General features: G+C 41.8%; 4 protein-coding genes across 5 annotated transcripts; 2 read left to right on the top strand and 2 right to left on the bottom strand.

The window, feature by feature from the left end:
- Positions 1 to 1,055: 1,055 nt before the first annotated feature.
- On the bottom strand, positions 1,056 to 9,706 carry LOC108231975 (solute carrier family 17 member 9). Its single transcript, XM_017409425.3, has 13 exons — positions 9,463 to 9,706; positions 7,370 to 7,567; positions 7,094 to 7,233; positions 6,304 to 6,403; positions 6,079 to 6,203; positions 4,701 to 4,797; positions 4,513 to 4,609; positions 4,269 to 4,356; positions 4,147 to 4,181; positions 2,022 to 2,137; positions 1,640 to 1,695; positions 1,512 to 1,541; positions 1,056 to 1,434 (listed from the first exon to the last, which is right to left on the bottom strand). The coding sequence occupies exons 1-13, from the start codon at positions 9,576 to 9,578 to the stop codon at positions 1,265 to 1,267; spliced, it is 1,368 nt and encodes a 455-aa protein (XP_017264914.1). The 5' UTR covers positions 9,579 to 9,706; the 3' UTR covers positions 1,056 to 1,264.
- A 167-nt stretch (positions 9,707 to 9,873) lies between these two features.
- LOC108231957 (glucose-induced degradation protein 8-B homolog) lies at positions 9,874 to 13,904 on the bottom strand. Its single transcript, XM_017409401.3, has 5 exons — positions 13,729 to 13,904; positions 13,278 to 13,408; positions 12,991 to 13,187; positions 12,663 to 12,860; positions 9,874 to 11,232 (listed from the first exon to the last, which is right to left on the bottom strand). Exons 2-5 carry the CDS (start codon positions 13,396 to 13,398, stop codon positions 11,059 to 11,061), a joined length of 690 nt encoding a protein of 229 aa, XP_017264890.1. The 5' UTR covers positions 13,399 to 13,408; positions 13,729 to 13,904; the 3' UTR covers positions 9,874 to 11,058.
- Positions 13,905 to 16,210: 2,306 nt separating this feature from the next.
- On the top strand, positions 16,211 to 20,479 carry dnajc5aa (DnaJ (Hsp40) homolog, subfamily C, member 5aa). Of its 2 annotated transcripts, none has more exons than XM_017409760.3 (5): positions 16,211 to 16,373; positions 17,193 to 17,343; positions 17,671 to 17,884; positions 17,981 to 18,152; positions 18,234 to 20,479. In XM_017409760.3, the coding sequence occupies exons 2-5, from the start codon at positions 17,234 to 17,236 to the stop codon at positions 18,338 to 18,340; spliced, it is 603 nt and encodes a 200-aa protein (XP_017265249.1). In that variant the 5' UTR covers positions 16,211 to 16,373; positions 17,193 to 17,233; the 3' UTR covers positions 18,341 to 20,479. The 2 variants fall into 2 exon arrangements, with proteins under 2 accessions (XP_017265249.1, XP_017265250.1); XM_017409761.3 differs by having other exon boundaries at positions 16,214 to 16,373; positions 18,237 to 20,479.
- Positions 20,480 to 23,317: 2,838 nt separating this feature from the next.
- On the top strand, positions 23,318 to 27,526 carry LOC108231976 (tumor protein D54). The gene is made up of 9 exons (XM_017409426.3): positions 23,318 to 23,464; positions 24,319 to 24,434; positions 24,511 to 24,659; positions 24,851 to 24,898; positions 25,324 to 25,425; positions 26,429 to 26,455; positions 26,914 to 26,949; positions 27,041 to 27,089; positions 27,167 to 27,526. Exons 1-9 carry the CDS (start codon positions 23,404 to 23,406, stop codon positions 27,233 to 27,235), a joined length of 657 nt encoding a protein of 218 aa, XP_017264915.1. The 5' UTR covers positions 23,318 to 23,403; the 3' UTR covers positions 27,236 to 27,526.
- The last annotated feature ends 185 nt before the right edge of the window (positions 27,527 to 27,711 follow it).

The following is a 27,711-nucleotide window of genomic DNA, read 5'->3' as shown; positions in this document are numbered from 1 at the left end:
ACTAGGCTCAGTTTTCATAGTTCTGCTGCATCTCCCACCCAAAGAAATAAACTCTACACTGACCAAAACTATTGTTAAATGTCAGCCAGGGTCGTAGCAGGTGTGCAAGATTAGTTAATACTGGATCCTCTTCCTCTGTAAATATAATGAGTAGTGGAAAGCATGTAGTATTATTCTCCTAATGTCAACAAAATCATCGTCGAGTGAGTCTAAAGGAGTTTCTCCATACCTCTTGATTTGGATAACAAGCCTCCAGCTCTATCTGCTAAATATGAGGCAGAAAAACACAAAAAGGAACGTCGAGGTGACTTATAAATCTTTGCTGTGTTAGAAGTTAAATGCTTAACTTTTATTTTCCTTTGTGTTTTACATGTTTTCTGTAAATCATGATACTAACGTTACTTTGACTGCTCACATCCATCAGATCCTTCTCCAGGCCGGAACGAAGCTCAGCGTCCTGGACTTCCTGCTCCGGGCTCAAACAGAGTCACATCACGTTTTTTTTTTCCTGATTCCCTTTGAGAGGGGCTGGTGTGACAGCTCTCCACCACCATTGTGGTGACAGAGATAATGTGGCCACTAAACTAGACCTTTTGCTTAAATCCTCCTTGCAAATGGGATCTTGGTCTCAATGGGGTTTTAATTAAGTTAAATAAAAGAACTTAAAGCTCCTTTGTGATAGAATCTCCCCCTATTTTGCTTTTCTCATGTTTACACACAGTATTAAGTCATATTTTGGTATCTGAACATCCATTTAATCGCCTTTTGCTCATGAAGTTTACTTGAATTATTCTTTCATAATTCACTCCTTGATCCTAAATACATAATTTTTAAATAAAATTCGGTTAAACGTTTGTCTTAAATCTTAAACAAGATCTCCAACTAGCTAAAGAACCCCTAATGACAAGCAGAAACTGAGCTTATGTTTCATATTATTTGTATGTTTTTATGCTTTTCCATTAGTTTCTCTCGGTTTTCCCTTTTTTCCCCCGATTGGACTGGGTTTTTTTGTTTGTTTTGTAAAATATTTTAAGCTCCACCGTTCACACACATTGTTACAAAAGTAGTTTATTTGTGCAAAATGATCATTTAACAGTAAATCTTCATAGTTTTAACATCCTTTTGGCAAATGAGTGTTATACAATGTGCCGTGCAGCACATATTATTTACAGCCTTTATTGCAAAAAAGTAATATATATATCTATATATTAATTTAGCTATTTATATACTATACAAATGAGCTAAAGTTTATGCCCAGTCCAGGTCAAACCACTATAACTCGGCTGTTATCCTCCTGGTCGACACGTTGAGCATCTCCAAAGGCCAGGAAGAACCCCAGACCAATGGCGTTTACTAAAGTGATGAGGGAGAAGACCGTGGCCCACGAAGAGGTGACCTCGATCAGGTAGCCGGAAAACGACACCAGAACCAGCCCTGTTCAAAGCACAGCAGCACATTAGAAACCAGAACTGTCATTTTAACACTTTAACACGTTCACGTTGGTGACCTACCCATTAAAGCACCCATCATGTTCATAAAACCTGGTGCAGAAAGGAGGGAGAAATTTGATAAATGCCACAACAAAATGAAGGAGACATCCGAGCAAAGAGAGCTGACATAAAGGCTGCAGGAAGCTCACCGTAGAGAGCACCCGCACATGATGGCGTGAGATCTTGTACGTTCACAGACACGCCACTGAAACACACGAACAAAGGCCAAGTCTGAAGCACGGTTCAAAACTCAAATCAATCATTTACTGAACAAAAATGTGACAGGACTTAGATAAACTTATTTCTTCTATTTTGATACTGGCTATTTATTTTCAACCAAGGAATTTAGGTCCATTCATACCCCAGCTGCTTTTGATTTTACTCTATTTTTTTCCCTGTTGTGCTGAAAAAGCAGCGGTGTTGTAAGACATATAGTACATAAACAGACTGTCCAGGCTTGTAACCCACATCATACAGGGTGACAACAGGGCAAAATGTGGCCCTTTAATTAAGACTGAAGGTTGAACATACCCACTGGTGAAGGTGGACAAACCAACAGCAGCAGAAATGAAGATCACAGCAGAGGGAAACGTGACAGCTCCAGACAGCAGCAAAATAAACATACTGGAAAATCCCATGGCAAAAAACTGTTGAGGAGGAGCAGGAGGGACATATTAAAGGTGTTTAAAAAGCAAAAATTTTGTTGCAAAATGATCAGTATAGACACATATCCATGCTTTTTAAAAGTATGAGTTTATGAACTATGATTTGAAGACCAAGAGGACTGATCGTCCAGATTAGGGTAACTGGGGCACCATCTTGGAACTAGGGGTGGTGCCTGGTGGTCGAGCCTCGACAACAGTCTCCCCTCAGGAAAACTGTTGTCAAAGGCGGGGGCAATGCAAGCTAGGTTGCAGGCAAGGGCGGGATCTGAGGGGTGCTGATTCCTGGTAACACAAACTGGCAGCAAAGGAGCCGGAGCTTGGGGGTGAGGGTGAGGGTGAAGGTGAGGGACACCTACTAGATATAGCTGGGCTCACCTCCACACAGTTTGGCTCTGGAACCCAGCTCCTGGAGAGGGGCTGGACTGTCTTCTACTCAGGAGGAAGACAGGTATCAGGCAGGTGTGGGAATACTCACAAGCCTCGGCGTTGAATGGGAAAGTTGCCTCTCAGTGGGTACGAACTGCAAGAGGGAACTTCTGACTGTTGTTTGTGCTTTTGGACTGAACATCAGTTTAAATTACCTGGGCTTCTAAGAGTCTCCTGATAGTGTCCTAGAAGGAGCGTCATCTGGGGAATCTGTTTTTCTCCTGAGGGAATTTAATGCTCAAATCGGCAATGACAGAGTTACCTGGAGAGGTGTGCCCCACTGATCTGAACCCAGGCAGTGTTTTATTATTTCTGTGCGAGGCATGGGCTGTCCATAACAAACACCATGTTTGAGTACAAGGTGGTTTATAAGTGTACTTGGTACCAGGCCACCTTGGGCCAAAGGTCAATGATCAATTTTTTAACCATCTCATCAGACCTGCGCCTCTATGTCTTGGACACTCGGATGAAGAGAGGAGCAGCAGGAGGCCGCTGGTCAGACTTGATAAACCGAGACAAATAGCGATGGTGAGCTGGGGACATCTGGCAGAGACCTCTGTCCATGGGATCCTCAACTCACAGCGCCAGATCTTTTTGTACGTCCCAGGGTTGAGTGTAAAGAATCTGAATGGGCAATGTTCAAGGTCTCCATTGCAGATGCAGCAGGAATTCAATGAACCTATGGAGAAAGACTTCTGGTTGGCTTCAAGGAGGTTTTGGCAAACCCTTCAACACTCAGAAAAGGAAAGCAGGCCCCATCCCAGGCTATGCTTGGTTTGGGTGAAGAACTGCTAATCCAGACTGCAGATACTGTGAGATGGTGGAAGAAACTTTTTGACAATCTCCTCCATCTGGTCACCATGTCCACATTTGAGGTGGCAGAGTCTGAGGACTCATGGAAAGGCGAGTCCATTGCCATGACAGAGGTCACTGAAATGGTCAAGGGTGCCAGGGGTGGCCAAGATTCGTCCTGAGATGCTGAAGGATGTTGTGGGGTTGTGATGGTTAACATGTCTCTTTAATGTTGTATGGAGGAAAGGGAAGAATGGCTCTGAGTGATTGCTGAACCTCAGATTTAGGAGGAGCAGAGTGGCTTTTGTCCTGGTCATGGAAGTTTGGCTCTTCAGTTTGAGTGTTTTGTAGATCTGGATAAGTCTTATGACTGTGCTCCCACAGGCTCTCTGCGTGGGGTGTCGCGGGAGTATGGGGTGCCGGGGTCTCTTCTAAGGACTATCCAGACCAAAGCAGGAGCTCTGTCCGCAATCTTGGCACAAAGTTTGTTCTCAGTGCAAGTTGGACTTCGTCTGCGCTGTCCCTCGTCTCCGATCCTGTTTGTGGTGTTCATGGACCAGGATCTCAGGACGCAGTCGTGGACAGGAGAGGGTCAGGTTTGACACACACAAGTGCACTGTTTTTTTAAAAAGAGGCTAGAACTGGACTTTGTCACTTCACAAACTGGGAAAGCTTTAAGGTCTGTAGTGACATATTTAAAAACAGAAAACAAAATTTCAGCATTTTAAACTTTATTGGATACGGACACACGACAGTGAAGTATTTGCACTTACTTGCATTATCTTTCTCACAGATGATACACTGTATCCTACAGGGAAAAAGAATAAATCATAATAGTAAAGTATAAGTTTGAATTCTTTAAAAAAAACTCAAGGAATTATAAACCTTTTTATACCTCTAGTAATGAGGAAATCGGACACAACTCCTCCTCCAAGAGCTGATGGAATCGCAGTAAGCCACGGAACAACATTATACACCCACGACTGGAGGAACAGGTACAGAACAATTCAGAGACAAAACAAGTTTGTTTTAAAGCTTTAAATACTACAGCAGCCTAAAGGATTTCATAAACCATGAGTCACCTCTACAATACAGTGAATCAAGTGTCCTGTCTAAACAGCAGCACAGAGTGAAAGTACCGTGGCCTGAGGAAATGATTCTTTAAAGTATGTTGGCAGCCATGATAACAGCGTGTAGGATGTGCTGCAGTGGCACATATGAGCAAACACCATGGCCCTGAAGAGAAATTATAACAGTGATGAAGTCAGGCAAATATACGCTCACAATTAACAAAATAAAGACAAAGATGAGAATTTATTAGGTTTACCAAACAGGAGGCTTTTTAAAAAGCTCCAGCCAGTGTCTTCTTATGAAGCTCGGCTGTAAATTGTGCTTTTTTCCTGTCTGCTTGAGAAACACATCACCTAAAAAAAACCACACATTAAACTGCTGTCAAATACAAAACAGCAGCCATGAGGGGTGGGATACAATTACATAACCTAAATATAACCATTTTTAACATAAAACACACCAAAAAGAAGGTTGACATTTGGCACATTTTGCAAAACTCCTAACACCTATTAAGTAAAAACAACAACAAAGAAACAACATTTAAAATCTTTGTTTTTCCTGTTTTGTTGCCTTTTCTTGTGGCTTGTCTAAAACTATTACCTCATGATAAATCTGAAAAACACAAAAACTGCATACTAGCATTCCTTGAAGGGATGCATGTAGCCCACCACCTTACATGACAAAGTCTGACACATCACTCTCATGTGATCTGTTAGCGCTCGGACTGTGTGTTGGAAATGACTCTCAGCTGCCACCACAATATCAATTACAATATCTGTCAAACTGACTGAGTTAGAGTCATTTATTTGTCTGTTACAGCTGACAAGCTGTGGCAGCCATCTTGACTCCAAAAGTTAACCAGTTGTAGATTAAAACCCAGTGATTTTTGATCAAATCCGTCTGGTGGTTTAGGAGATTTGCTAACAGACAGAATTTAACAAACGCACACAGAGATATGAGTGATAACATGATCTCCCATGTAAACAACTTCTTTTGCCAAAGAAATATGTTTGTAGATCATCTTCCAGTTAGTCTTGAGCTTGTTGTCCTTATGTACTCAGTGTGTGACTTTTAGAACCCCAAAAGAGCACCGAGATCCTCCAACCAGACGCTCTTAGTGCCACAGAAACCAAATTAAAACACTTTCCTACTACAGACTGTCTCTTTTAAATCCTGCCTGAAAACTCACTTTGTTTTATGCTGACTTTTAATTCTAGTTCAGATCCATCAGACCTTTTAGGTTGTGGTGTTTTGTTTGTTTTCAGCCTATTTTATTGTACTTGTTGGTTTTTATGTGTGATGTTATTGTTTTTGACCAGCTTGTAAAGCACTTCGGTCAACCTTGCTGTTTTAAAGGTTCTATATGAAATAAATTCACATTTGTAACTAATTTGATATATTCTTATGTCAACAGAGCCTTGTGTTTATCTAATCTGTAAGTTTCTCTGTCAGCAGTCTTAATGTTCAGTATGTGCGCACATACAGATCCTGCTGTCAACTGACATGTAAAAGATTAGACAACAGTATAAAAATAAATTGATAAGACTGTCTTACACTTGTATCGTTAGTCACCTTTTAACTTATGCAAACATTTTGGACATCAAGCAGTCATTGAGAGAAGTGTGACGGAATACCTTTTAAAAAATAGTGCCAGACTGCGATCGCCCAGAGTCCAGACAGGAGTCCAGTACAGTAGAACATGCTCTCCCAGCCGTGCCTGTCCAGTATCAGGGAGCCCATTCCACCTGCTAACAGAGTTCTGAAAGACACACAGGGCGGGAAAACAAAAGGTGCCCTCAGTGAGAAGTGTGCGCTTATAGGTGAGGTGGTGTATACGTGTGTGTGTGTGCACAGGCTACCCAAGATGACTGCCGCTGTGCATGGTGCTCATTAAAAAGCCTCTCTCCCCTTCCACGACACGCTGTGAGCACAGGCTGGCCAAAGATGGGAAGAAGACACCTGCAAGACACGACAAGACTTCATGAGCTCCAACAGTTCAGTCGCAGCAAAGGTGGGTGAAGACTGGGGAAAGGTGTCAGAACCTCAAACCACAGCGAGCTTTAAAGTAATGGTTAAGATTTTTTTTTAAATGTGGGCTGGTTATGAGCAATTATCTTACCTGTCATAGATAGCCGTTTGAACAACCTCGGTTTAGGGAAATAGAGTTTATTTCTGACCAGATTGATGAGCTAACAGCTAGTCTTAGCAAGGCAAGACCAAACTGGATTCCTGCTGTCTTAAAACAGCTCAGTTTTGAAATGTTTTATAGTGGTTAGTGTGACTGTTATTTACAAACCTCTCCTCTGCTGTCATTTTCTCTTTTACAAAAAAATTTGTGATTATTTTCAATGCTGTAATAATTCTGCTGGAATAACAGTATATTGTGAAATTGATGAGAGTGTAAATGGTAGCTGTTAGCTCATCAGTCAGCTTAGAAATAAACTCTTTTTCTCCAAACTGAAGTCATTCAACCAGCTGTCTGCAACAGGTAAGATGTTCATTGTTCATAATCTTTTTAAAGAGCACTCCTTCAAAAGAAAACTTCACCTTCAAGAACTTAGATTTTGCTAAATTCAATAGTATTTTATATTAAACAATTGTTTTTTGTAAGTGCTTTTTAAAATTTGCAGTCGGTAAAGCGGCACTGACCCTGGAGAACTCCCATCAGGACTCTGGCCGCCGTCATGAGAGCGAGGGTGTGGGAGCCCAGATGAGCCAGGAGAGGAGTACCGGCTGTGATCAGACCCCACGAAGCTGCAGAGATGAACAGGACTCGCTCCCCTCCCAGTCTAAGAAGCAACAAATATTACCAGGAGGAAATCCTGAAACTCTAAACCTAATCCTGAGAATAAACAGGCCGTGACGATAACCGGCTCATTGTCGAAGTGAAGCCACGCGTGCTGCTGCAGTGGATGAGCCACTCACTTGTCACTGGCATGTCCTCCCAGGATCTGAGTGAAACAGTAGCCCCAGAAGAATCCGCCCAGGACCAGGCCAGAGTCGATTTTACTCCAGTGGAAGGAGGCGGCCATCGAAACGGTGCAGACGGGCATGGTCATCCGGGCGCAGTAGAGGAGGCAGGTGCCCATAAACAGCATCAGGATCCATTTTCGAGCCAGGGATCTGCAAAAAGCATCTGCTTATTGACATGTGTCATCCATTTGCATCCTGCTGGCATGGAGAGCTTTTGCATAAAATGTGGATCATTCCCTAAAGTACCAGACAAATTTGAATTTTGTCAAGATGAGACCGGACAAACTGAGCGAGTGGATTTTATGTCTCAGTCAAGCAGGAAGGCGTTAACCTATCTGACTTTAACGCTGAGGCTATTAGGCAAAGATAAAAACAACAACTTCATCTGCTTTTCATTTCATGGCAAATCGAATGTATAGAAAATGTTATTTTTTAAAGAAAAGAACGGCTTAAGTTAAAAACAAAGAGTAAAACAAATAAGACAGCTTTAAACCAGGATTTTTAGAAAAGTAATAAAGGCATAAAAGATGATGGGGAGAATTTATTTAGTTTTTAATTTGACTGTAATCTGATTCAGGAGACAAGGTGATTTCAACCACTTATAAAAAAATAAAATACAGGGTCTTAAGTTTAATATTAAACTTTTAGATGACAGAATGATGATTTTATCAGACGTTTCTTGGTGTTAGTTTAAATGAGATCTCACCAAAGATTAGGTCAACATTTGTTTTTTGACCTAATTGTTGCTGTTCTGTGAGTAATTGTGACTTTTGGCAGCACGTTTGGAAAGCACACCAGACACTGTACATTTTCAGTGTTGATGTTTCGAACAATGGTCAAATTACTGCTGCAGGCCACAAGTTTTTAAAGCCCTGGGCTTGAGACGTGAACATGTGCCAACTATGCTCCCAAAGAGGAGATAAAAAAGGACATTTATTACATTATACAAGAGATATGCAAACAACATATTAGGTGGCAAAAAAGAAAGAAACGTAAAAGTAATAGACCTAATAGGGAACTCTTTGTATTACATTCTAAATGGACTCATAGGCTCCAACTTTAATTTTCTCTTGTTATAAAGATAAATTGGCAGGAGTTTTGCAAACTGGAAGGCTTTTATAAAAGCAAGCGTTCAAGATTCTGATTCATTTCATCATAGAGTGCTAAAAATAACAAAAACATACCTCTATAATTACACCCAGAAGTTTGTCCTGAGGAGTTTCAGGAGAAGCTAAATTTTTGGACAGTCTTCCTCTTATTGTTGCGTATGCTTAACTACACACTGTGTACCTCTTGATCCTTTACTACATTTGATCTCGAATGTTTTAGAACAAAGATTCAAAGTCTTTAAATTACGCTAAAAATCACATTCCCCACTGTGTGTTAAGTGCTGCCGTATTTAATGTGTGTGATTCACGTGCAAAGACAAATATAAAGTCTAAAAGAAGTCTAAAAGTCAACTTTCCCTGAGGTAATAAAAGTTGTCCCCCCCCGGAGAAACCCCGGGCCCCCTCTTTGAAACCCCCAGAATAAATCTGTAGCTCCGCCTGTGCCGAGGAGCATTTCCCCGGAGCTCTCTGGTGTTTGTCAGGCACGGCTGATTGTTACCTGGAGATGTGCAGACCTTTTTACTCCCCTGTGTCAAAACCCGCGCGTCTCAACGGGGTTCGAAAGATGGCGGACCTGACAGGAGGACGGCCGTTGCCATGGTTACTCCGGTCGCTGTTTCCCCAGCCCCACCGCGGCAGGTCGCCGTTTCCGGGTAGCAGGACGCAACGCCGGGTTCTGGGTCCGACTCGGCGTGGAAACCGGTTCTGAGACGAGCTGCTGACGCGAATCTAATTAGAGCAGCTGAAGCGATTCCCGGCAGGAAACTTTAGTTTCGCAACCTTTGCGTCGCCCGGACCGACGTTCACGCGCCGAATTCGCGCCCAGTCCGCTCAACTTTACTGGGGTGAAAAAGTTGTCGGGAAGGCGGCGGGTTTCAGAAAGAAGCAGCGTTTACCGTCACAGACATCAGAGCCGGACTTCCCCCCCAGCCTCACCTGGGCCACAGGTTGTGGTTCTCCAGCTCCTCTCCATGGGCTCCGTAGAGGTTGGGGTCCACGGGGGAACCGTTCAGAACCTCGCCGTTCTGTCCCGCCGCGTGCTTCCCAGCCATTCAGAGAACCCCGGCGTCTCCTCTGCGCGTCTCTTCCGCACAGATGTTCCTCATAGTCCTCGCGGCAAACCAGCAGAACCGACCCGACTTGTTCAGACAGAAGCGCTGCTGCTGCTGCCCGGGGTCATCATCCCTGACAGGACTCGCTGTATTTGCATATCAGCTCCGTAAAAGGACAGAGGTGTGTTTCAGGAGCGAGAGAGAGAGAGGAGGAGGAGGAGAAAAAAACAAAACACCTCGTTTGCTCCTGACGCACGTGCGCTCACAAATCAGAATAAGACTTCAAACACTTTTCTTGTGGTTCACAAAAGTTTGGTTTATTTTAGTCATTTCAAATTCGATCCTGATAAAAACGTGGACCCAGAAAGGGAATGTGAAGCGTTTGGGTCAAAACCGATCACTTAGAAAGAGCATACAGCCTCAAAGGAACATAATGAACAACTAGCAGCAAGTTTGAGTCTTTTTTTTTTAAAATATATAAACACAATTAAAGTAAAAAATGAAAACAAACAAACAAAAAAACACAAGTACCTTCTTCTCACTAGAGAGAGAGAGAGAGAAAAAAGGAAACATACATGCAGAAAGAGTGGGGAAAAAAAGGATTTAAATTTCATGGAGTTTGGATTAGAAAAACTAAGGCCGTAACAAAAAAGGGAAACAAATTCAGTCTGGAGTCATTTCGAATACAGGTTTGAGCCGTAAGCTCAGCCGGGTTTATCTCCTGCATCCATCGCCGGGGGGGCCTGGCACATTACTGCGACGCCAAACCTAACGTGGTCACCTGATGCATGCTGGGAGCTCCGCGGCGCTCCCAGGAGACCCCGGCTGAGAGTCTCAACCTTCCTGCTCCGAACTCGCTTCACCTTCGAACGCGTCGAAACGGGAGTCCATTGGCGACGTCTTCCAATTTCACCGTTTGAAAGCAAAGTGCCCTCACATCGATGTGAAATAAAACTCTTAAAGAGACAACTTTAAATAAACTATAATACAGTAATAAAGTCGAGCTTTCCAATCGTTTGAAAAAAAAAAAAGTCACATTTAGATTTTAAACCATCCATTAGCTCAATGTGAACACCTTCAGCAAGTAAGTGCATTTATCTCCACTCACAACCCCTCATTACAGATTACACACACACACACAGTTCATTTACACTGTTGACTTTCCTTTGAGACAAAATAAACCTTCTGCTCACAAAGAAAAAAAGTGATCACAATAATACTAGTAGCATAGGCTTTAAAAATATAAAACAGCAATAAGATTCTTGTCGCCCAGATCTATTTAAAAATCCAGAATCTGTAATTAAACTTAAACACTTTCTTCAAATACAGCAGATACAATTTGCACAATGAGTTAAGCCTCTCGTGAGTGAAGTATGAAAAAGAAAGGAGCGCATGTTTATACATATATGTAGCCTGTCTGCACACAGTCACTGACTGATCATAAATTAGGGACAAGAGGAAAGCGGGCGCTCTCGTCTGTTCACTTGGGGTCCTCGATGGTCCCCGTGCTGAGGTCAGTCATTTTAGGATATTTCACCTTCTTCTGGTCCAGCTCGTTCTGAGCCCACAGCAACAACTTCAGGAGCTTGGCCAGTTTGGGTGTCGACTCCCTGTTTTCATAGTCCAGCACAGCCTGGTTCACCTCGCTCCACACCTGTGCAACGGCATATGGACGTTATAGAACTGAAATAAACACATTGATTATGAAACTAACCCCAAACATGCCAAATAAGTAAACAAAATCCACCTTGCAACAACACCCTACACCCCATACAGCCATAGCGGTACAACCACTGATGGGTGACATGAAAAGCATCAACTCTTTAAAGGGACATGTTTACTCCTTTCCTGGGTCCTTTCTCAGCAACATAATGTTCCCCCATTTCCAGCCAAGCTGAGCAAATCAGAGAACCCACTGCACAAACTACAGGTCTATTATGACCTCCTAATGACTCTGTGGGATCAGTGAAGTCCACTCAAAGGTGTTTGGGGAGCAACTCAATGTTAGGAGGCTGTGTTGATCATCTGTATCACACATGAGCAGGGGGTTTTGTTTCATGTTTAAAGGGAAACAGTGGAAACCAAACTGAGGTGTGCTGTCCTGTATTGTCTTTTTCTACAAAACTCTCAAAACAAAGTCAGTTACATTACATGTCTTTATTAGCTCAGGAATGTGCCTCCTTTGAGTGCTGGTGAGTCAGTCTGAGGTACATCCTAGGAAATTACTGTTTTCTTTATTTCTCCTTTGTTAAAATTTCTGAACACTTCTATCTGATCCTGAATATCTGGAACCTTCCTACTATCCGTGCAATAAATCTGAGGCCCTCTCACATCTTTCATTTGTTATGAGACTCACCGTGCTTAGCTTTTGAATCGTAAATCTGTGCTTTATCACTCTCCAGAGCTTTGTTGACTTCATCATTGTGAACAAAGCTGCATAATTACCTCCGGCAGTTTCTTTTTTGACTGACTGGTCTTATCTGTGGGGGCGTCTAAAGAACCACCTGATCCCAGAAAACTGGCTCAGATTCCATTGGAGGCTCAGTATCAATGAAGTATACCACTATGAGGTGCAGATACTACGTCTATTTGAACTCTTTGATATAAAAAAAGAACAAAAACAAATATATCTTAGAAACGTTTTGGTAAGGCTTCACAAGGCACTGCACCTCAAACATAAAACCTGTTATATTTCTTCTTGTTTTGTAGTGTTACAAAAAACTGGAGAAAATACAGTTATAATAAATGACTTTCAGTCTGCAGGATCCTTTTTTATTAATTCTGTAACTGTTTTAGGACACACTCCTACCTTATTTGAGGAAAGCCACATGATTTGAACTCAGCCATCAACAACCAACCAGCTAGCTGGAGGCATTGGCAGCACAAATATAAACACTTCAGGGAATTTGGTTCTCAGGGCCGTCGTGTCCCTCGTTTGATCTACAGTTTGGTCCACGTACACCTGTTTGATCTTATTTGACTAAACTCTAAATATGAGAGTGCGCTCCTTATTTCTGCTGTGATGAGAAGCAATATGGGTTCATTCCAATCATCTGATTAGGAATCAGACAAAGACAAGCCCACCTTTTGCCGTTGCATCATGTTCAACAGGTCTCCGAAGGGCGAATCCTCGGGGTTGTCGAAGGCCAGAAGGGCTAGCGTTCGCTCCATCTCTGTCAGACACTCTCGGCTCTCCTCCCCCTGCTCTGCGAGTTGTGTCTGAGCGAACTCGAGAGCCGACTCAGTCTCTCTTAGCCTGATTAACTCGATCAAATGTTGTTGCTAAAAAAAACAGAATAACAAAGAAGAGGAATGTCACTACTCAAGCCACACCTGGTCAAGATTTACATAAGCTACTACAAGGTGCTTGGTGAGGTCCATACAAGATAAACAACCCTCTGCGCAACCATACCTGCAGGTGAAAATACAAGTATCGATTGGTGTCCAGCAGCTCGGGGTGAAGGCTGTTAATGAGTGCAATAGCTTCCTGTATCTGGCCCTTCAGGATCATCTCTCTGATCTTTATCCTCTCATCCAAAGAGTCCAGGTCCACGCTCGGCTCGATCCCCGACTCCATCCGAAACTTTTCTGCTGCCTCTTTAAAGCCCTCTTCAAACATGTAAAACAGACACAGGCAAACCAGGTGAACCCAGTTGATTCTGCAGCCTGAACATTTCGCTGTGCTCGAGCTCCACTCACCTGTCACCAGGTAATTCATTATGAGTCGATTCATGTCTGCCCTCTGTATATGAACATTGTTTAGTTTTTCCATCCACTCCTCTTTTGTGATGTCCTCTGGCTTTTCAGCATAACTCATCATTGGGGGGGACCTGAGATGTAGTGAGACACAGCAAAACATGAGCAAGACTGACACAGCTTGGCCACACTCCGCACCTACATGAGCAGCAACCTCACAACAACTTATTAAAGCAGATATTAACAAATAAACACACACGGGGGTATTGCATATCATTGCAAAAAACACGTGTTTTCACGAACACGGTATTTGTGAGGCTTAAATAGCGTTTCCACGCATGTAAGCGTCCCTAAAAATATTTGGGAAATTCGCCGTGGGATCCAAAACAAACCCATTTCCTCCTGAGCAGCAGCCAGGGATAGTTAGCAGTTTGTGCGCGTTTTAGCAATTTACCGTGAAACTCAAGAGCCGCCGATTTTTCCTTTCCAGCAGTCGGGAGAAATCAGTAATAAATCAGAAACACGCAGTCCTCTGGACGCTTTTAGAATCAATAAAAAAAACAAACCGTAACCCGCAAGCACACAGTCGAACAGCTCGCCGCTAGCTAACCACCCGAGATAACGCGGTAATCTCGCGATAGCTGCGTTCATACGTGCGAGGTCCCTGATTGGTTGTGGTTGTGACGTCACGGTTGCTGAGGAACAGACAGGCTCTGTTCAGTTTGGACCGGCCGGAGCCTGCGAGCTACAATTACACTCATTAATATGTTTAGAAAACTTTAAAAAATATAATTTATACTTAGGATAAAATCGCGTTTAAACCTGACAACTTGATAACTTTACAAATCTGACTTTAACAGCTAATTTATTACATGAAATACACATTTAACAATTCTAAAGCGGCTACAGACAAACTTTTTTTGTTTTAAAGGTTTGAATATCGTGGTTGTTTTGTGGCTCATGTTTGGATGCTGATCAGTTTATGTGTCAAACTTTTCTTTAAGTTATTTTTATTCTTAATGATCTGTTGTGGTCTCACATAAATTGTTTTGTACCTTTTTTGTGCATATGTTTTGCGTCTCACCTTTTTGTGTTCCTATTTTTCTTAATTCACATCTACTTAAAATCTCTTTTTTGTTGTTTTGACTTTTTCTGAGACAAATTACATTTCAGTTGTACAATCTAGGACCGTCCACCTTTCCAGCCCACTGGATTTATACTCATTTATACTCAATAATAGATAAAGGACAAAAATAACGTTAAAATATATCCAGTAAAATGATATATAACAAATAATTGTAAATACTGACAGATGTAACTTCAAAATATGTCACCTAAAACGTCAAAAGTTAAAAGTTATTTTTTGACACAATAAATTAGGAAAAGAGACATCCTGTTCAAACAATAAATAACTTGTTTTCACTTCAAAATACATTTAGATTATTTTTATTTCAACACATTTACTTTCTCAGTATTTTGTTTTGTTTTGTTTTGTTTAATTTTACGCTAAAGACAGTTACAAAATGTGTGCAATTTTTGCAATAAAAGGAGGGGAGACTGTTTTCTATAAAACAACAAATAATAATAATAAACTCTGTTGCTATTTGATGTCAGTTGTTCTTCTTTAGATTTTAGTTTTGGATATAAAGTCAATTGAGACCAAATGAAAACAAAGTTGCAGGAATGTTATTATTATCATACCAGGTTGTTTTTTTGCACCCAGTCTGCACGTTCATAAGATTTTCTCACATATTTAATCTTGTTTTTTTGTTTTTGTTTTATTTGATCCAATAAGTTTTGTTGTTTCACAAGTTTGACACAAAATACTACGGTGCTTCAGTTTGTCTTTTAACAACAATGTAACAACCACACTGAAAGGAAAACAGTTTTCTTGTGCAACAACTAAGGAAAGAAACAAAAAACGAAAAGAAAACCTTTGTGTACATAATTATCCATCAGAGCCCATGCTGATGAAAACCATCCCCACAGCATGAAGCTACCACCACCGTGCTTCACTGTGGGGATGATCAGACTGATCAGAGGTGTTAGGTTTGTGCCAGGTGTGGTGTTGTCTTTGATGGCCTAAAGGTTAATTTTTAGTTCACAGCCCCTTCATCCACATGTTTAGAAAGTCTCTTATTCTAAATGATCTAATTTTTCTTAAGCAGTGTCTTTTTTGCTGCCACTCTTCCATGAAGCCCAGCTCTGTGCAGCTCAGATCCTCCCATCTGCGAGGAGGAGCTGCTCAGCTCCATCAGGGTTACCCCTGGCCTCTTGGCTGCTCCTCTGATTACTGCCCTCCTCGTTCGATTTGTGAGCTTTGGCGGACGACTTTGCTGGGGTGGCAAAATCTTTCTAGTTTTATTGCCTGCCGCCATCTACGGAGCGCTGTAATGTAATTGCCCGTGCACCATCCACTGGATAGATTTTAATGAAACTCTCAGGAAATAACCACTGGATGCAAAACTACAAGTGGTTAACATTTGGAGTTAACCTGATTCAACATGGCTGCAGCAGCCATGAACAGCCTTTTCCATCACTGACCTTATGAGTGAGTTATATTAACTTTACACTACAGGGATAACATGTAGGTGAAATTTATTGCAGTCATAGAGGGTGGTGGGTGAACTTGGTCTTAAACAAACACACAAGCGTGCATTTCCAGCCTCTGTTTAGTAGCTACACTGTATAAAAGTATAGAAAAACGGTTAAAAAACAAAACAGCGATGGTTTAATTGCTGATGCCACCGAAGCGTCATGCCCTGTGAATGCAGGGCAACATTTAACAACAGTAAAAGCCTGCTTTTCTGTGGAGGTGAAACTGGTTTTCATTCATCAGCTATTTCTGCACGGCGCTCCTTGGAGCCCCGGCCGCGCGCCTCTCCGTCATTGGTCCGTCGGCGGCGCGCACGTCGGGTCTCCGTGGGGGTATGAGGTGGGCGGAGCCAGCGGGGCTGCTGCAGCTGTCCATGGTCGTGTAGTGGGAGCCAGAGAGGGTCCGGGTACGTGCGAGATGCGGCCATAGTCACGCTGCAGCCGTCTCAAATCACAACCCGTCGGGGATCGGTAGTTTTGCAGCGCTACAGAGCCGACTGAAAGGTGAGCCTCACGCTGCTTTTTCAGATTTTCTCCCCGTAGATGCTGCCTCTTGCCCTTGGAGGAGGAGGAAGAGGGTGGGGAGGAAAAAAAAAGGAATCCAAGCTGACGATCCATCCCTGCCTTGCATCAAGAGAACAGGCCAGGAAGCGACCCAACATGGATGCTGCGCGCTGTAGCAGTGCAGCTGATGATGCTCGCTCAGATTATGCTCCTGTAGGCTGTAATCCTCCCCGCAGACAGCTTGCAGCGGGATGCGCGTCGTCAGGAGGGGCGAAATGACGGCCACCTCTCAGATCTGCTCGATTTGGGTTGAATAGATGTGGAGTTTAGCTGAGGAGGGCTTTAAATAGACCAGTGGCTGTTCATCTGTGTCGAGCTGACACCCATTTGAAGGCAGGCTAGTTCTTAGAAATGAATGGCTCAATCTTTTTTTTTTTCCTGATTTTTTTTTTTTAGATTTAGCTTTAATTTGTTCTGCCCTGTAGGCTGTTTGTCTGCAGGGATGCCAGATTTTAATTCACTGAAAACATCATCTAAGCGCCAGTGACCCCGCAAAGAGGCCACGCTGTCTGTGATCTCCTAAAACAGTTGAAATCACTGGCATACCCTCCCAGAAACAGCAATGAAAAAAAGAACAGATTAGTGCAAGTGTTCTCGGTTATTTAGCATATTTTACACAGAGCTCTGTTAGGAGAGGCAGCACTGGATCCGCTGTTGCCTGCAGTCACACAGGCCTCAGTCTGGTTCATCTGATAAATGAGGTTTCGAAAGCCCCAGCATGCTTCCCTTGCCTTTTTTCTTTCTCTTTTTTTTCTCTAGGTGTTCTTGTTTCTGTGTCCAGCCCGTGGACGTGCGTTATCATGAGTGAACACCAGAGACAGCGCTCCCTGTCCACTGCAGGGGAGTCTCTCTATCATGTGCTGGGAGTGGACAAGGTGGCCACAAATGACGACATCAAGAGATCTTACAGGTGAGACCCTCAGCAGGTAAAATAAACCACATCCCTGCTGTGTCTCCTATTTGTTATGTAATAGTTGCACAGAATTTTTAAAGCCGACATCTGTTAATGCACACTTCTGACTGAAAAGGAACGCGTCAGGTATCCAGACAGGCTTCATCCCAATCAACAATCAACATTTCCGATCTGTCTGCTCCGAAGAGCCTGTCTTACATGATAAACTGGCTTCCCACAGAGTCTGTAAGCTCTGTGACTTCCAAGCAGAGATGATTTATCGCCTCTGCTGTCATTGTAGTCTGTTTTATTTGGGCGCCACCGTCTCCCTTTTCTCCTCAACAGAAAACTGGCGCTAAAGTTTCACCCTGACAAGAATCCTGACAATCCAGAGGCGGCGGATAAGTTCAAAGAGATAAACAACGCGCACGCCATCCTGAATGACCCCACAAAGCGTAATATTTACGACAAGTACGGCTCTCTGGGGCTATATGTGGCCGAGCAGTTTGGAGAGGAGAACGTTAACACTTACTTCGTCCTTTCGAGCTGGTGGGCAAAGGTAAGAATCGACAGTGAGTCGGATTTGGTGTCGTTACTGCTCCTTTTTTCAGCATGAGCTCATTGGCGTTATTTTGTTGAATCTGTTTCCTCGCAGGCCCTGTTCATATTCTGCGGCCTGGCCACTGGATGCTACTTCTGCTGCTGCCTGTGCTGCTGCTGTAACTGCTGCTGCGGGCGGTGTAAACCCCGGCCTCGGGAGAGCCCGGAGCAGGACTTCTACGTGTCCCCTGAGGACCTGGAGGCTCAGCTCCAGTCTGACGAGAGAGGTGAGGCCGAGCGGCTCGGGTCTCCCTCGTTGGCCGCCGCTCAGTGACCGGCGCCTTAAAATGTGGTTTCTGTCTCCCAAGCAGAGGCTGGCGGCGACCCCATAGTGCTGCAGCCGTCAGCAACAGAGACAACCCAGCTAACATCGGACGGACACTACTCCTACCACACCGACACCGGCTTCAACTAACCCACCTCCCCTCCCGCCGTCATTCCCAACCTGGGGGTCCTGCCTGCTTCCCTGCTCCACCTCAGCAAGATGAAAGAAAGAGGCAATTCATTTTTTCCACATTAGAAAGAGAGCCATGTAGAGGGGGGGGACAAGCATGCACGGCCTGTAAAAGGAACTGATGAAGCCACATCCCCTGCACCCCGCCCTGATCGTGTCCCCCCCTTCCAGAAAGAAGAGAAGCGAAACAACTCCGTTGTTTTCCTTTCATTTCTTCTTTCGCGTTTCTTAGCCTTTAACCACACAGGTCGCCTAACCTCCCTCCTCTTGTCCCCCGTCGTTTGCGTCATGGTGTAGCATGCACTGTGTAGGAAACACTGGAAGTCGTCACGTTTTCTTTTACGCCTCGGCAGCATTTTATTTCCATAACGTTCGTGCAAATAAGTCCAGATCGCAAAAGGAGGAGGGGTAGTTTACGTTTTCTGTTGAAGGAGCGGAGAGCCACGGTTTCAGGGAGGTGCTGGTTGGAGTCACGCATTTGGGCTTAGGTGGTCTGTTTCATCAGAATTAAACTCTGAAGTACTGATTTATAATCCACATTTGCACTTTTCACTTCTAACGCTCAGTCCATACTGGTTCGGGTCGAAACCGCGCTCGATGTCATCTGACCTGAGTTTTTTTTGCTTGTTTCTGGTGTGAACGTGTGTGTTTCCGAGCCATCTGGTTGTTTAGGGGTGGAGCTTCATGGTTTTCATAGACATTTATGTTTTAGCTTTGTTTTAGAGCAGCAGGTTGTTGAATATTTAAAAAAAAACCGTTCATATCTGATTTCTTACGTCCTCCGTTACAAATCAGATATGGTACGTTCCAACCAGCAGTAGATTAGGTGCATTTCATGGTTGTTTTGTCGTATTAGCAGCACAAAATATACCTTGACTCTAGATGCAGAAACAAGAAGAAATGTCTCATAAAACAGGGACATTTAATCTTTTTTTTTTCTCTTTATTTGGAAAGGCGTCTGAAGTCTTGGTATCCTGAAAAGCTGCTGCTGGCTTCCTTATTTTCTTCCTTTATGATTCAAAATGGTGGCAACGCATCGCAGCTAATTTAAACTCGAAGGCCTTTTGTTTTGAGCTCATTTTGTTTTTATGTTTTCGTTGTTCGTGCTGCATAAAGCCAAGGAGCTCCAGGTAAACCAGCTGGCTCTGATACGAGTCGCTAAAAGGCAGATTTCCATCAGCTGAGAGTGCAGCTGGTTCAGTTAATGAAATGTGACAAAAAAAATATATCTCTCTCTCTTTCTCTGTCGGTTATTACTATTGTCGTCATGGTGTTTTTAAACGGAAATTCATTGAGTCTGATCATTTACAATGCTGTGATCATTTATCAAGATCGAACTTCTTCTTTTTAAAAAAAAATCTCTGTAGATTTAAGACGCTCATCAGTCAAATCATCTGTGAGCCAGTGCCATAGGCTGCTCTGAGGATCTTTCATGCCACTCAGTTTGCATACATTGCCGCTCACCTGTTGGCCATAAATTTCCATGAGCATCTTTGCCACTTTTGCAGGTTCATTACTACTAATAACATGTTTAAATGGTTTACAAACGGTGAGCCCCCGTAGCCCACCCTCTGCTAATAATGGTATGGATGTTGACCTCTGTGGCCCCTGTATGATGTTTCCTGTAACCTTTGATAGATGTTCCTGTCATGGCTTTTTCATTGAGATTCTGAAAAATGCTACTGTAAATGTTAAAAAGTTGAATGCACTGTGTGTTGAAAAAAAACAAAAAATTAAAAAAGAAACTTATAAAGGATCAATGATCAGGAAATGACTCCATACAAAGAATACATAGTATAAAGTGTAACTATAGTGAAATGGTTCTATAACGCTTTCTTTTGGATTTTTATTTGTTTCATATTCTGTCATGTTTCGACTGAAGATTTCCGACCATTTTAACTGGTATGGTGTTGTATTGTAACCATTAAATGCACAGAGGAATGGTTTAATGGTTAAGGTTGCTTGTACATACACTTGGCCCATATGAAGTATAAACCTTAGCGTTTCTGTTGTAGCATGGTAATCGTGTGTCTGGAAGAAAAACAAGTGGATCATTGATCTGATTTGCTGTTGTTGAATAAATGTTCCGAAACATTTCGACTCGTGTCTTTGTTTGTTTTGTTCAGTTTGAACAGTTTAGGGGGATTTAGTGGTATAAAAGTACTTTTAAAGGGAATAATTCAATTGAAATGCCATTACTTAATAAAGCCATATTTTTTGGCGTTAAACTAATTAACATGTGAGTACCATCAAGAATTATCCTAATAAGGGTAAGCATTAAATCACCTCAATTTGTGTTCAGCTGTTTTTTTTTTGTTTTAATTTTATTTTTTGTGTAGCCACTCCTTCTGCAGCTTTGGAAAAAATCATATGAAACAACATCAGACTGTGATGCTTTATTGGCAATAGTGTGCCATGAACCTAAACAAAATTAGCAAAACAACAACAACAAAAAAATCCACGTTCAGCCATGAGACTGTGGTGAAAGGCGTGAGAAAACCCAGCCGTCTTCGGAGCGTTGATGCTGAGGCACTCAGAGTTCAGATGGGTCTCAGACAGTCAGAGCCAAGTGGCATTTTGATCCTTTTAATGTCTTTAACACAATCACAGTTTAAGTTTGACAGATTTTAATGAATTACTCGCAGAGCACAGAGCGACATCCGAATTCCCGCTGACTTCGTTGTCTCTGAGTTTTCTCTTCAGACTGAAGGTGGAAGTTTTTATGATGATATCTCTTACAGAAAACACAGTGGACGTGCAACAAAACAACAACAACAACAACAACAACATGTGACGACCAGAAGCCTTTGACTTTTTTCAATACAACCTGTAGTTTTCTGCACAGTAGCGGTTTTTTTAGGCTTATTCTCTACTCTGCATTTCTGTCTTACTCTTATTAGACTTGCTGTGAGGGAGTGACAGACTCAGATGTGTGGCTACCATGGTGACACTAATGAGCCACTGACAGCACCTTTAACATTTCTATTGATCTTGGTTCTCTTTACTCTTCTTATACAGTTTATACATCTTATCTTATCTTATCTTATCTTATCTTATCTTATCTTATCTTATCTTATCTTATCTTATCTTATCTTACCTTATCTTATCTTATCTTATCTTATCTTATCTTATCTTATCTTATCTTATCTTACCTTATCTTATCTTAGTCTCAAAACATAAAGGTAGAAAACAATCCATGGGTTTTTTGTTGTTGGTTGTCTTTAATATTTTATATATTACTGTATCTGGGTTATCCATTGCCACAATTGTAGCTGAAAGTAAGGAATGTGTCATCGGTGATTCAAATAATGTTATTATACATATATAAAATCAAATAATAGATGGTTTATGTCATGTCAAAACTTCATGAATTAACTCTTGATGTGTTTTACATGCTCCTTATGGGATGGAGCTCAGTGTGTCTGCATGTTTTACCACCAGATGGTGACAAGTCTTCATTCTAGAGGAGCATAATTTTGTTAATGTGTCAAATTTATTACACAATAAATAAACTTGTCTGCTTGTGTTGGTCACTGCAGCTAGAAGTAGAGACTAAAAGAACCTCAAAAAGACAAGGCATGCATAAAAATAGTTATTTCCATACTCTGAAGAATTAGAGAATGTCATATTCACAATGAAAAGCAGTGTTATTTGTATGCTTTTAACCTTTGTTTCAGGGGTGTGTGAGGAAAGTGTGACTTAAAATAAAGAAACGCTACATGCTGTAAAGAAAGATAATCCATATAAATAGAAATTTAGTTGTTCTTATGTAACAATGGAAGGTGAATTAGTAATAAATCAAATCAGTCATTTGTTTTGCTGGTGTAAATATTAGTATTTTGTTTTGTCTTCCAAACTGCATTAATCCATTAACCCTAACCCCTGCATAGTTTTTAAAGGGACTCAGCAGGCAGGTTGGAGAACAAACCACAGATGTTCTGTGGATGTTTCTGTCTCTTATCTCAGACTTCATGCTGAGATCAGGAGGGTTTTTTGCAGCTCATGCTATGACTTCCACAGCTTTATGCTCCTCTTTAAGCTTCAGACAGCACTTAATGACGTTGGTTGAGTGTTTGAGATTGTTGCCCTGCTGCAGAGTAAAACCAGGGCCTCTCAAGTGGAACAGCACCGTCACTATCTGCACTGTAAATCCTGACTGTCTCACCAGCTCTGTTTGTAGAAAAGCAGCTCAGACATACAGGGAACCACCACCATTACTGGACCACACTTCTGTGCAGCCCTTTGATGAAAAAACTATCTTCTGCTACAAACAAGCATTTTAAAGTTCGACTCATCATCGACTCATATATATATATATATTTGCATCCCAGTTGTGTTTTTGTGCACAGGTGAGTCAGCTGGCCTTGATTACATGTCGTAGACTGTCTATTTGGCTGCAGGTCCTCCTTGAAAGCCTACTTCTGACCAACCTTCTTCTAAAAAGCCTGAACGGCACAGCTTGAAACCTCAGTCCGATTTGGAGAAACCTTGTTGCTGCAACTGTTTTCTGTTGCATTCGGTCTTTTGGTCTCTGGTCTGTCCGTGGTAACAGGATTTGTCTGCTCCTTGTCTACTTTTAAGCCTCTTTGTGTTTCTGTTTCAGTGAATGACTACGTTTCAGCCATCCACATATATTATGTGGGTTTATTTATGCATTTGATTTCAACCTGCATCATGATATTGAGCATCTGTTTAGTGTAATTAGTTACTCATGCACCTGATTATGATCCTACAAACCCCCTGATTTTGTTTTAAGAGTAGCCAGAAAAACTGATGTTGTTTTAAAGGCCAACATGTGGTCACCAAATATTGTTTGCATTCAGATTCATCCCACTGTAAAAAAAATAATCACGCTTGTGAAAACCTACACCTGCCTAAGACTTCTTCCCCAGCACTGTGCATTAAAATGTTTCCTGGGTTTTTTTTTCTCTCTCTTCTGAGATGATCCTGTTTGTGTGGGAGAGTAAACCCAATAATAGCCTCGGTGATCTGCCTCCTGCCGGTCTCTGAGCTCAGCTGACTGCATGGATACAGCTGGACGGTCACAACACGCCCAGGTGAAAAGAGCAGCGATGAGCCGACAAGGTAAGAGCAGCTCAGGCTGTCCGTGTTTAAGAAATGCGTTTTTCCCCTGTTAGCCTGTTAGCTTATTTTACGGCGCTTTTCTGCTAAAGCTAGCGTCGCGCGCAACAGGTTAGCCTGTTAGCCTGTTAGCTCGTTAGCTGGGAGGACTTCAGCACGGAGGACAGCTCCCACATGGATTTACTCTTTATTTACACAAGAACACATCCACAAAACTGTCATCTATTAGTAATACATCTACTAAAAGTTTAAAATTACTCGACTTGTTAGCGACAGCGGCCATTTTTTTTGTTGTTTACCCATTGAGTTCACTTAATATCTGACTTTGTCAGGAGCTTCAATAACCATTACTTAAAATAGCTTCTTTATTTCGGATTAATTGATAGTTCATTGTGTTTGATTAAAAGCCTGCGCTACATTTAAAGGAGTATGCATTTTGTTCGTATATCAAAGTATTTTAAAAGCTCTTCATATATTAGAACAAGACATAAATACTCCAAAAAATGATCCCACAAGTGGAAGTTTTGCATTGAAAATCTTACTAAAGGTACTGTGAAAAGCTAATAATATTGACATAAAAATGTCCAGACCTGCCAGTTTTAGAATTAGCTGGATGATAATAATAAAATCTGATCATTTACTCATCAATAGATAAATAAATTAATCCCAATAATGATACAGCTGAACTTTCTTGTCTTTTAGTGCTACTAATCTATTGATAGACTTTATCCTTCTTTAAAAATAAATTTTAAGTGTTATTCTCATGCTCTAACAATGTAATCTCATTTTCCCTTGTTGTATTCTTGTCCTAATCTGGATTTTCTTTTTCCATCTGTTTTCCCGTGTGTGTCTTTAAGATTATGATGGGACTTCTCCATCTGTGAACCTCTCCACGAGGCTGACAGGAAATGGATGTCCACACGCAGAGCTCAGAGGCAATGATTGGGACAATCTCCGTTTGGAACTCGCTAAGGTACGTCGGCTCTGCTTGGGTTTTACTTTTGGCAGCGGGGCAAATGGCGTCACTGTTGTGCTCTCGTTTCGAACAGACAGAGGATGAGATTCAGACCCTGAGACAGGTCCTTTTGTCCAAGGAGAAGTATGCAGCAGACATCAGGAGGCAGCTGGGACTCAGCCCTCTCAGTAACGTCAAACAGAACCTCTACAAAGGCTGGCAGGAAGTCCAGACCTCAGCCCCGTAAGTGCTCTCAGATGCTAAATGCATCAAACTCTGTGTAATAACAAACTGCTGCACTAGTAGGACATTTGTCACACATTTTCCTAATGCGACACGTTTACATAACCACTAAAGACACTCTGGAAATATTCTCAGCTGCCTCCTTAAGTCAGCCCACTAATCCTTTACCTGTGCATGTTGCGTTATTTCAGATATCTCACAGCCTCTGCCACGCTGGACGACATCAGCCACTCTAGCACGTGAGTCCTTCTCACCAGGTTTCAACTAGAAAAATCAGTTGTTTCCTCAACACTTTGCCTTGCACACGCTCACTAAATAGGGATCCCTTCTAAGAAACTGGTGATGGGATTGTCCAGGGCAAATAGGATCGGTGGCCCGTTAATAGCAGCGCAGCCTGACTTAGCGCAAGGAGCAGTGGTATTAAGAGGTCCCACCGTGGCCAGCCTGAAGGGCTTGTTTTTACCAGAGTCAGAGAAGGGATCTTCTGCAGCCAGATGGACGGTGGACACTGACGTATATAAGCCTATTGTTAGCTGTGTGTCAGGTTGTGTGCTTGTCTTCTGTGTGCACTTCGCTTGTTATGCAACAAACAAGCAACACTGGCACTTCCTTTCAGTCAGACGCCGTTCTTCACCGCTAATATATATATTTTTTTCCTCTGCAGATACGTGAGAACACGGGATGGTCTTTCTCACGCGGGCCAGATGACGTCTGCTGCGTTGTCCAGCGTGGGCGAGGTCATTACCAGGAGACTGACGCAGATGAGGTACGCCCACAGCTGGCTCGACTTCACCCCCCCTCCCCCAAATCTTCTCCTTTTATACCAACACTGTAAAAACAAAGACTTTATGAGTTTCATTAACTGGTTGTTGGAGTTTGGTGTTGTGGTTTCAACAAATCCTGAAATATAAATCACTGACAGGTTGAAGAAGATGTTTCACGCACTCTTTAACAAACCAAAACCGACAACTAATTCATCTTATTTGGGAGTCTTGTACTGAGTGACGTGCAGTATACTTATAACGGGCCTCTTTTTGTCTCCAGCAACTAGTCAAGTCAAGTCAGATTTATTCATACAGCACTTTTCAGCAACAAGGCGATACAAAGTGCTTTACAACATTTTACACAAAAATACAGAGTCAAAACACACACATAAATATCTAAAATATGAGCTGGCATAATCTAAATGAAATCTAAGATAATCTAAATGAAAAACACACACAATATAAACTGAGGAAAACCAAACTAAGATATAATGAAAGGTAACATAAACTGAACTACTTTTAAAAACCTCAGTTGATCAGACATAAAAAAAGCTAAACTAAAAGGTACCGAAAGACTAAGTAAGAGTACCGAAAGGCCAGCTAAGAGTTAAATACATTTTAATGAAAGGACAACTAAAATTGTCAGTGAAAAAAAATAATTCACTTTATTTCTCTAAATCATATTTTCATCTTCGTCATAAATACTCTGTCATTGTTCTTAGTATTTTAAATGTGTTCTTTTATTAATGACATTGAGTTTATTCTTATACTGGGCAGATTGTACAGAAATATAAGCTGCTTTACAATAACAACTTTAGTCCAATAAAAACCATCGAGAAACCTCATTTTGACTTTGGTTGAGTCAGAGCGTGACTGTATCTGTTGTAAGAGCTTCAGGACAGCAGCAGCAGCAGATAAGCTTGTTGTTGTCAGCCTTATGGAAACAGGAGCTGGCGTGACGTTGTTTGTTCATCTGTCTTTTTCTCCATGCTGCGAACTCAACAGAGCCCTGCCTCTTCCAAGCCCATCACGGTAAGATTACCTTATCCACACAAAACAAACAAACAAACAATCACAAATAAGAAATGGTAGAATATAAAAACTAAGAAACATGTTCTCTGTACAGCCGTAAACATACATTTCTATTAAGAACAAAGAGCCCTTTTTTTCTGGAAAAATGTAAGTGTTAAAATTAAAATACATGGGAAATAATTCATTTAAAAGATAAGTTATTATTAGCTTATTTATTGGGTTATTGGGTTAGCGTAACACGTTTTAAATCCTGATTTTTATGACGCCTTTTCTAAATAACAGTTTTAATTGTGACGTAATTGTACGTAAATTATGTTTTGTTTGGTGCTCATGAAAAATCTAACATTTTAAACCATGTCATATTAGAAGAGGTTTGCTTTAATAAATACAAAATAAATTTTAAAGCTTCTCTTAGAGATTTATCAGTTATTAATCTCTCTGTTTTGTTTTTCCCGCAGCACCCTGAGTCACAGTATAAGTGTGCCAACCATGAGGTAAAACATACAGAACTAACAGTGAATATCGCAGCGTTTGCTATTTCTGCTGCCGCATTTTATAATTTATTTGGCCTTCTCGTGTCTCTAGACACTCCTCGACGTTCAGGTCTTTTGAAGAAATCGTGGGCAACGTGAAGGTGAGTTTGTCAGAGAGAAGCAGCAGATCGCACGGCCCTGTCGTCTGAATATTCACGACTTGCGTCTGGTTTCAAAGGACAAGGTGACTGGAAGCCTGTCGAGTAATGGAGACACCTCCGGGTTCGAAAGACGATACATGAGGTGAACTCATCCTTTCTAACGTTCTACAATTAATTATGAAGTGACGTTATTTTACTCCTTCACCTGTCCACTGACATCTCTGTCATCCTGAACGAGAAGTAGATGTTTTATGAGCAAAATAACTTTCAGATTATTACGAAGGTAAATGTTAGTGAACTGTACTCTGAGTTGCTCACATTGTAATGCAATTTATGTCCTTTAACAAACTTGTGCTGTAAAATCAGTGAAATCAGCTCTATGTACTGCAAAGCATTTTTGTAAAGTCAAGTTTTCAATAAAAGACATTAGGACTTGTGCAGTTTGTTGCCTTTTATTTTGTATTTGAACATCCTAGCTGGCCTTATTTTGTATGTGCCTTTGGGTGGCAGTAGAGACAACACAACGGCAGTAATTACAAAGGTTAGTACTACTTACTGCTCCTGTTACACTTTTATTAAAGGCATCCGGTGAAACACAATCTGAGGGGTTTACAGACCCTTT

This window comes from Kryptolebias marmoratus, linkage group LG8, assembly GCF_001649575.2.
Source record: "Kryptolebias marmoratus isolate JLee-2015 linkage group LG8, ASM164957v2, whole genome shotgun sequence".
In the NCBI taxonomy this organism is placed as follows: domain Eukaryota; kingdom Metazoa; phylum Chordata; class Actinopteri; order Cyprinodontiformes; family Rivulidae; genus Kryptolebias; species Kryptolebias marmoratus.
Note: the sequence above shows the minus strand (reverse complement) of the source record. Positions and strands in the feature narration are given on the sequence as shown.